The sequence below is a fragment of the Pygocentrus nattereri genome, chromosome 26 (assembly GCF_015220715.1).
Source record: "Pygocentrus nattereri isolate fPygNat1 chromosome 26, fPygNat1.pri, whole genome shotgun sequence".
Lineage (NCBI taxonomy): Eukaryota > Metazoa > Chordata > Actinopteri > Characiformes > Serrasalmidae > Pygocentrus > Pygocentrus nattereri.
Genome location: NC_051236.1, coordinates 30254990 through 30265000, shown reverse-complemented (window position 1 = coordinate 30265000; position 10011 = coordinate 30254990). Strand labels below are relative to the sequence as shown.

At 41.1% G+C, this 10011-nt stretch overlaps 1 protein-coding gene across 15 annotated transcripts in view; it reads left to right on the top strand.

The window, feature by feature from the left end:
* The window catches only part of ptprfa (protein tyrosine phosphatase receptor type Fa), a 349840-nt gene extending 341593 nt beyond the window's left edge, over positions 1–8247 (top strand). For 8 of the 15 annotated variants that reach the window (XM_037535015.1, XM_037535021.1, XM_037535023.1 and 5 more), the window contains 5 exons: positions 3235–3361; positions 3510–3635; positions 3879–4033; positions 4722–4857; positions 6351–8197. In XM_037535015.1, coding sequence (XP_037390912.1) covers positions 3235–3361; positions 3510–3635; positions 3879–4033; positions 4722–4857; positions 6351–6419 — 613 coding nt within the window. In that variant the 3' untranslated portion in view covers positions 6420–8197. Of the gene's footprint in view, positions 1–3234; positions 3362–3509; positions 3636–3878; positions 4034–4721; positions 4858–6350 lie in introns of all 15 variants that reach the window. The other 7 variants (XM_037535019.1, XM_037535014.1, XM_037535013.1 and 4 more) reach the window with 1 other exon arrangement.
* The last annotated feature ends 1764 nt before the right edge of the window (positions 8248–10011 follow it).

Sequence of the window (10011 nt, the reverse complement as noted above, 5' to 3'; positions counted from 1 at the left end):
ATGGCAGCCGCTCCGAGTTTGAAGAGGTTTTGAACATAACGGCCGAGCGCAGCCGGAGGAGCCCGAGGCTGCAGCACCAGAGACCAGTTTAAGTTAAGTGAGACTTTTTTAATCCCACAAACGGGGAAACTTCACCCCCGCATTTAACCCATGCGTGAAGTGAAACACCACACACACACTAGTGAGCACACACACTAGGGGGCAGTGAGCACACTTGCCCGGAGCGGTGGGCAGCCCTATCCACGGCGCCCGGGGGGCAATTGGAGGTTAGGTGTCTTGCCCAAGGACACCTCAGTCATGGACTGTCGGCTCTGTAGGGTTTAAACAACCCGAGGAGACGAACCAAAGAAGTGGGTGAATAATGCGCCCTTTTTATGGAGAACTCGAACACACTGTGGGTCCTGAGCCCAGCTGTCAACCACTGGAACTTCATTACCACTCCTGTGATGCTGGCGAAGACGAAACCGGAGCGACTAGTGTTCGCTGATCATCATGACTGTTCACTGGACGAGCCACGTGAAGTACATTGTTCTTTTGCGCATGCGGGTCAGTTTGGGAGCTGATCTCTTCACGCTGATGTCGCATACAGATCACATTTAAAAGATCATTTGAACAGCTAAACAAGATGCATGAAAGGCTACGTAGACGTTTTACTGTTTTATTAAGTCTATATTTAAAAAGATTGCTTGATTGAGTCACAATTGCAGGTAGTTTACTCCTTTAATAATGTTTAATAATGAAATACCGTTTTAGTCACAGCCCTACTGTTCACTAGCTCCCTGAACGTTAGCTTACATTAATGGGTGTCATCTTCTACAGGCGGTAAACTTTACATTCCCAGCCTTTAAATTCTTACCTGTATTTAGAAGAACTATACCTGTATAGCACATTCTACCTTTAAAATAATGAGCAACAACAGTTTATCCAGTGCTGGTTTATTGACTGTTACATATTCCTCTGGTTATCATGCTAATTACTTCATACACGATCAGGAATAAATTTAAAAGAATTTTTGACAGATAAACAGCTAAACAGCCTCTCACAGTTGGTCAGGCATACAAACACAAGGCAGACTCAGAGAGCGCGAGGGAGCTTACCGCTGTTGTCTGAATAAAACCTCGTATCTCCAAAATTAGAACTTTACAGGAGAAAGAAAAAACACTGTAGTTTTAATGCAAGTCAATGGAACCAGACATTTTCCAAGTCATTTCAGGCCGTTTCTTTTCCTCCATTCATCATGAAATGTACATACAATGTAAAGGGCAACAGGTCCTTTTTTATGAAAAATTAATAATTATGAAATTATGTCAAAAAGTGAAAAATGACAAAAATGGAGATATGAGGTTTTCTTCCGACAGCAGCGATACTCAGGCTGCTTTCTGTGATGAACTGGCTTAATAATGGTCTGAATGTTGCAGCACAACGCTTTCTAAACTCTGTTCGAGTGATGCTCTGATGTCTGGTGGCTCTTTATTCATGTGAGGTGATGGATCACTGCATAGCCGACACAAGACAGCGAAAGATCTTCATCCTCTACCTGCAGTATGATCAATCACATTTTAACATCTCTCCTTAAATTCACCTTCTGATGAACCTGAACACTCATAAAAAAATAGAGAAACATATAAACAAATACATTCAGCTTTGCGTCATTGCCCACCTCTCTGACAGTGTCTATTATTACTGTGGTGTCACAGTGCCATCTGCTGTTCATTCCGAGCAACTACAACAGCTCACATATTTCTGGCTCAGTGTGCGTGTGTGTGTGTGCGTGTGTGTGTGTGCGTGTGTGTGTGTGTGTGTGTGCGATCATGTATTTACATCTAAACCGCCGTCCACATTAGCAGGTGACAGACATTTTCTATAGAAATTCTATGCAACTTGCAGCTCTGATTTAGTGACAAACAAAGAGTAACACTACAACCAAAAATACGAGACCACATTGTGGTGACCACAATATCTTGTGATTTTTTAAAACCTAGAAATAAAAAAAACTGAACATTTTAGACGTTTAAAAAATATAAAATAAAGTTATGTGAAATATTCAACTTTCTGCCCTATTCAAATTGAAGCCAGTTTATGGCCTTGACTATGTTAACGCCTTTGCACAAAAGCGAATGTCTAAATAAAATAACATCCAATTAAATAATTATAAAAAAGATGTATATCAAAATAAAACAGACAGCACAGAAAAAAATCTGCGAGTGCTATAAAAGACATGCCGTGGGAGATAAGTGCAGATACAATCAGGTTTTGAAGTAGATGTATACGATACAGCTGAAAGAAATGAGCAGCAAATGTAGATATATAAGAGTACATTTAAACATATTTATACAGTATATATACAGCAGGAATGAGTCTAGATTGAGCACATGATGCCATTAAAGCAAATGAGTAACTTACTAACTGAAATTTATGTAAATAATATAATCTGTAATGAATAATGTGTTGGTTAAATAAGATATAACAGCGGCCTTTTAATGGCAACACACCCATTGGCAACACACCAAACAAACTTAGAGAGAAAAAAGCAGCTTGTCATCTCCTAATGTGAGTGTATGGAAGGGTGTGAATGTATCTGTGTTGGAGTGGGAGAGAAGATTTATGGATCTGTGGTCGAGTAAATTGCTATATGAGTGAACATTTGTATGTGAGTGACACAAACGGTGTGTGTATATATCTATAGATGCATGAGTGAAACCGGTGTGTATATGTGTGTGGGCGTGTGCTTGTGAGAGCTGCCACAATCGTGATGTTTTAGCTGCCAGTTCAGGGGATCGAACCGGCGACCTTCCGGTCACGAGGCTGGAACCCTAACCTCCAGCCCACGACTGCCCCCAGAAGAACAAAGGAAATAATAGTGAATAACCATTGAGCTGTCTTTTTGTTCAACAAATGTAACTAAAGTACAAGTGTAACTGACCAGATTGACTCAATTGCTGTTGATACTCAGTAGCTTCCAACTGATGACAGACACAGCTCAAGATCAAATAAACAAACATTAGTCTCATAATTCTATTTTTGTGTTCTATGATGATCAATACATGTGCTTTTGTTTTTACATGCATTTTTATCAACCAAGTTGATGGAAAAAAAAAACAATTTACATTCTGTTTATTGTAATATAAACATACAATTATGAAAGTTAACAACTGTTTTTGCCTGTCTGTGTGTGTGTGTGTGTGTGTGTGTGTGTGTGTGTGTGTGTGTGTGTGTGTGTGTGTGTGTGTGTAGGCAACAGAAGGCCTACATTGCCACACAGGGTCCTCTGGCTGAGACCACTGAGGACTTCTGGAGAATGCTGTGGGAACACAACTCCACTATAGTGGTAATGCTGACAAAACTCAGAGAGATGGGACGAGTAAGTTCACACACACACACACACACACACACAAGATTGCTTAAAAGATAAAGATAGATAGATAAAGGTGCTTGCTGTACCAGCAAAATGTTTACAGGGGTGTGTAATAGTTGTAAAAATGCTCACAGTGATGTTTTTTGCCCTGCAGGAGAAGTGCCATCAGTACTGGCCAGCTGAGCGCTCTGCACGCTATCAGTACTTTGTGGTAGACCCTATGGCTGAGTACAACATGCCTCAGTACATCCTCCGAGAGTTTAAAGTCACAGATGCCAGGGTACGTCTGGCTTTTCTTACATATTCATGATGATTAGGGTTCTGATTGTGATTCTAATTGACGCCCTGATTGGGGTTCTCATCGAGGCTCTGATTGGACTTCTGATTGGGGTTCTAATGAAGGCTCTGATAAAGGTTCTAAATAAGATTTTATTGGGTTCCCACTTATAAAGCCCAGTCACATCATCACATCCAGCATGTGTCACATCACATCCAGGAGTATGTCTCTCCTGTTTTTTCTTAGGACGGCCAATCCAGGACCATCCGACAGTTCCAGTTCACTGATTGGCCAGAGCAAGGGGTGCCAAAGACGGGAGAGGGCTTTATTGACTTCATTGGCCAGGTGCACAAAACCAAGGAGCAGTTCGGCCAGGATGGACCAATTACTGTTCACTGCAGGTCAGTATTTGTGTGTGTGTGTGTGTGTGTAGGTGTGTGTGTGTGTGTGTGTGCGGGTGTGTGTGTGTGTGAGCATGGTGACAGTGTGCATGAAAATGGTTGAACATTATGTCCTGCTTTACCAACGGGGCTCCTTTTCTTTTCGGGACTTTCCCTATAAGCAAATGCCAAATGAGCATTATGAGGTTTTCCATTCATTTTTAATCCAACGGCTTGTGTTCTCCTCCTTTGGCAGACCCTAGTGAACCCACGAAAAGCAGAAACTCTTTATGAAGTTTTTTGGGACATGGTAGTGCATTATAGGCACAGCAAATGCAACATGTAGTTTTGAAAGTTTTAGTCAGTCAGTGGCCTAGTTGTCTGTTGTCATTCAGAAAAAAATGGTCATTTGACAGTCAGTCAGCTATGGTTCCACTACACTAACTTTTTTGAAGAAGAAGCAGAAGCAATATATTTTGGCACCAGCCCTGACTCACAGTAGCTGGACATAACCATTATTTTATCAAGAGAGCCAGAAAATGAAACATTTTAAGCTGTATTTCAATGAGAGGCCTAGGGTCACAAATTCATAGATACAGCACACAAGCAGCTGGGCTCCAGGGTGGAACTATGGGTGGTCTGAAGGTTCAAACTAGGAAAATATGTTAAAAATGTATTGGGTAACTGATGTGTTCTTTGTCTCCTGCAGCGCTGGTGTGGGTCGTACTGGAGTATTTATCACTCTGAGTATCGTTCTGGAGCGGATGAGATATGAGGGAGTGGTGGATCTGTTCCAGACGGTCAAAACACTCCGCACTCAGAGACCCGCCATGGTCCAAACAGAGGTGAGAAAGAGTGACTTCAACTTCATGGCTTATAATTGTTAAGATTATTAACTACTACAGTGCTCTGTACAAGCTATGAGAGCGCTGAGTTGTGTAGACTTTCCACGCAATACATTCAGTAACTCCACTAGTTGTTTTTGGATATCATTCTCACATCTTACATTTTCCATGTATTCTTTCAGCTGTCTTTGATGTTCTTTTTTGCCTTATCTATATATGTGTAATTTATCTCTCTACACTGTTAGAAATAATGATTCTGTGCAGGTGCATTTTTCGATTATCAAGGTACAAACAATGTAAATGTACCCTGAAAGTTACAACAGTGGTTTTAAGCTCCAATTGTGTACCTTAAATACGTTTTCCAGGTGAAAAGGACATATTTGTACCATTTCCTAATCCAATGTTTTAAAACAGAACAATAAAATAAAAAGCCTGGAGACGAGATGGGATGTGTGGAGTCAATACAACTTAGAAAATAGAATTTCAGTGAATTATGGTACAATTATTTTAGCTGATTAAAGGTACTTAGATGTACCACCCCAGTGACAAGAGGGGTACTGCCCCAGTGACAGCTTCATACCGTCATTTCTGAGAGTGTATATAGGATTCTTTACTAGATATTTGAGGTTTTTGTCTGTTGTGTGAATGTTACGCCTTTGACAATTAACGTTTAAGTTACCATTACGGTTGTAATATATGCCTCTCTCATCGTCTCAGTACAAGTTCATAGAGGAGTGCATGTCTCCTGTTCTGTAATAATGTTCATCCTCTGGATGTCAAATGAATCTGGGCCCTGTTTGGGAGCATCAAGAGAGGAGAAAATGAACCTAGTTACATACAGGAAGAAAAAAGGGAGAAGAAAGTTGGCACAAGGAGCCATTTATACAGTTGTTATTATTATCTGGAGAGTTTAAGTTACAGAATTGTCAAATATATAACTCACTTATGTTGCCATGGCTCGGGAAACTGACAAAAGGAAAAACTACCAACCTTGAGTCAGTTGGTGGGGAACAGCCCAATAAAGCATCTTTAGTTTGATTTTTTGTGTCCATTCAATTCAATTTAATCAGTCGTTTAAAAGTGTGTTGTTGGACGTGATGCATTACTGCTGTTTTGATTGGTTGATGGCTGATTGAATTGTTGAAACACTTGGTACGGAGTTTCAAATGAGTTGGATGCTTCAGTTAAAGTGTAATTTCGTTTTCATTTCAGGTTTCAAGCAACTGAGGTTACATGAAATGTTCACAATGTTAGGCCAACCTACAGTTCTAGGTGTTAAAAGGCCATGATGACCATTTTTGCTCTTGGTTCAACACAAAGGTCCCATCAGGACAGGCTTAGTTTTGGATTTATATTCAGATTTCCACTACCAGGACTTGGCTGAATGAATTGTACAGTTGTGTCTTACTAAAAACTGAAAATGATTGCTGAGAATGCATTTCTGTTGTGAAATGTTTTGGCTGAAATGTTTTGTGTGTTGTGTGTGTTGCCAGGACCAGTACCAGCTGTGTTACAGGGCGGCTCTAGAGTACCTGGGCAGCTTTGATCACTATGCAACGTAACCGCTCACGGAAATCTCCGGAAAGCCCTGGAACGCCCCCTCAGGAGAGCAGCCAGTTCTTTCTGAGCCAAAACCAACCCCACTGAATCAGTACGCAGGCTGTGGGAGAGAGAGAGAGAGAGAAAGAGAGAGAGAAAGAGAGAGAGAAAGAGGAAGAGGGAGCGAAGAGTAGAGAGAGTAAAGAAAGTAAAGGAGAGTCACAGTTAAAAGGAGCGGCTTCACACTGTTGTCCAAACCTGCGTCCATCCCTTTTCAGAAAGCATCCAGAAAACAACAAGAAACATGCCGTTCTGGTATCTGTATTACTGTACAACATCTCCTGTCTCTGTAATCCTGCTGAGAATGCAAAATACCTTACTCATTTTTTTATGACTACCATTTTTATTGCCACCTCCATATTAATCATTTTCATCACCATTATTATTATTATTATTCTGATTAATAATATTATTGTTATTACAATACAATACAGTTGTACGTACCTACAACACAAGTATGTTATTTTTGTCATTTATGCTGGTTATTTCATCTATTTTATCTGTATGGGGTCTGTTTGTATTTTTTTTTTTTTCACATACTGTTATTCATTTATGATTTTTTTATTATATGGTCTTTTATGTTTAGCACAGGGGCATGTATTTTAACATGACCCAGATAATTCATATTAGAGGACTCATACTCTGAGCTGCTGATTATTTCTTACTTTTTATTATCATTATTATGCTATTTTTATCGATCTGCTCTTATTCAGTGGGGGAGGGCGGAGATCTTTAGGACCCTTTCAGCTCCTGATACTTTACTGAACAATTATCTATGTTAAAAAATAGATCAAATGGCATAATGCCGCAGTTAGAGGACCACCTGAGAAAAATGCCATGTACAGACTCTGGCTTTGATTTAAAAGAAAAAAATAGTTGTAAACTGTGATTTTTCTGGAATCTTTTCACTCAAAAAAAGGACTCTCCGTGAAAACCAATGGCATGTGTGCTGTCCAAGCAAAGCCTTTGTTTTCCCAAGCCAAAGGTCAATTTGTCCTGACAGCCACTCAGAAAAGAAAGGTCAGACTGTGGTCAAAGAAGCGGCTTAGACAGTCGAGTCGATTACTCATTGGCGACGTCTATAATGGGGATAAAAACACAACAGTTTGTTTACTTATAAGCGAAAGCACTCTGTAATGCTCTGTAATGTTTATGTGATCCACACGGTCGTTTTGACAGATTGCAATACGCTACAGGAAGTGTAGGGGGCGATACGGCATATATTGTTTTGTTAAATCATAAAAGAAGAAGCTGCTCATCACAGATGGAACTTGGAATGATGGCAATTATATAATTACTTGATTAATTGAATATTAAGCAATAGATTAATTGGTTTGAGAAACAATGAAAGCCCCAGAATCATTACAAAACGTCCAAATTAGCTGCCATCCACAGCGCCTGGGCAAAACATGTAGACTGGAGTTAGAAATCCCAGCCCAAACTCGGTATGCGTGGTACGATACCATAACTGCCATATGATCATATCTCACTGTGGCTCAGAAAGATGGACTACAATAACATTAAAAGAAGCAACACTGGATGGAGAATTTCTGCTCAACTCAAGTGTTTCCTTCTCCCCAACGGCCTGAGCGCAAAGTGAAGTGGATTGGAACATGCGGGACCAGGCAGATGATTCATTTCACTTTGTGTTCAGAGTGAGATGTAAGAGGGTTCAATCTGTTGTACATGCAGTCTGTTTTCTATTTGTTAATAAAATAATTAAAAAAAAACAAAGAGAAAATATGTTCCAAAAACCTTGATGTTAATAAAGTTGAACAATTGGGTTTTGTATATTACTGTGGAGGCTTCTCTGTCACTGTGAGGCTGGATGGCACATGTGCGCACACACACACACACACACACACACACACACACACACACACACACAAACACACACACACCAGGGTTGCTGCCTATTCAGGATTTTACATTACATTAACAGCATTTGGCTGACGCTCTTATCCAGAGCGACTTACAATTTGATCATTTTACACAATTGGCCTGACTGCATGTCTTTGGACTGTGGGAGGAAACCGGAGAACCCGGAGGAAACCCACGCAGACACGGGGAGAACATGCAAACTCCACACAGAGAGGACCCCAGTCGCCCGGCCGGGGAATCGAACCCAGGCCCTCCAATTTCCCTGAATTGTGCAGGTTTTTGTTTCCAGAAGAACACACAGAGAACACACATCTGCATTTTAATGCACAAATACTGTTCATTAGCTTTTTTAACATTGTGAGAGAAAAAATATGAAATCTGGCCTGTGAAAAAGTTATGGTACATAGTATTTTTTGTTGTTTTTCCATATTGTTTGTTTTATTTTTTCCAGCCGATGTATTAGTAGGCCCTTAACACTGATCCCTTCCATTCACACACACGCGAACATTTCCCAGTGTACCGGGGAGCAGATGGCGAGTGCCCCTCAAGCGTCTGTGTCCTTGCCAGTCCTCTGCTGCTTCTTTGCCAAGGCCAGCAAGCACACAGGCTGGGTGTAAGTGTGTGTAGTCTCCCCTGATGGCACTCTGCTGACCGGGATACTCCACCTGGACAATTTAGTCCTGTTTAGATTACCTTAGATCAGGGCACATGCACAAACTGTAGGAACCATGCGAAGAAGGAATAATTACATTCATTAGGAACCGTTTGTGCTTTCGGTGTGAAGCTCAAAGCTGCCACATCGCCCTGTGAATGGTAATTACGGACTAGTAGGTTTCAGTGTAACGTTTTACTGCCTCGAACTTTGAAATGAAATCAGCCTCAGTCTCCTACATCTGGTGCAAACGTGGCCTTACAAATCTGACTATTTTCATCTTAATTAGAGTGATTTGGAGGAAAGATGGAAGATCATAAGAGCACTCAGATAATTTCCTGTGAACATACATTACAGATACATGTCCCCATAAAAGACTCTAAGTGCGATGAATCAAGGTTATTATGACTGGGGACACAAACTAATGGGATTAAAGAACTCAGTTTTCATAGCAGGTTGACTCTAACAGGGCAATTACAATAACTGTCGTTTAAGCATTTCAAGTTCTTTAGTAAACAGCTTTCTTACTGCCAATAAGGCAGTTTACTGCATTGTTCCACCCACAACCAGCCTCATCTCCACATGTCACGCTCAAACTCACATTTCCCATCGTGTCTTAAAGCGTGCTGCAGATTCTCAGCTGATTAGCGCGCTGAAGTGAAGTGTGAGCAGCAGAGTTTCTCCACTTCTCCATTTCACTTCTGATCACTCATGTCTTCACCTGGCTCTCTCGCTCGGCCGGATGACGTGACATGCCCCGCCCACACACGCCCAGGGGCGTGGCTCCGCGCCTTCCTCGTCCTGTGGACGGACTGAGGGGTAAAACTCATAAGCCGGCTGTGCTGTATCCCCCTGGCCACGCCCACCACGCCGAGACAAAGCCAGAAAGTAAAACGCCAAAAAGAGTCATCAAAGTAAAAACGCTAAATGCAAAGAAAAAGAAGTTTAATTAAAGAATCGTTGAAAAAAGCGCTGCGTTTTTAAAAGCACAAAACGGAGCTTTTGTTAGCAGTGTCTATATA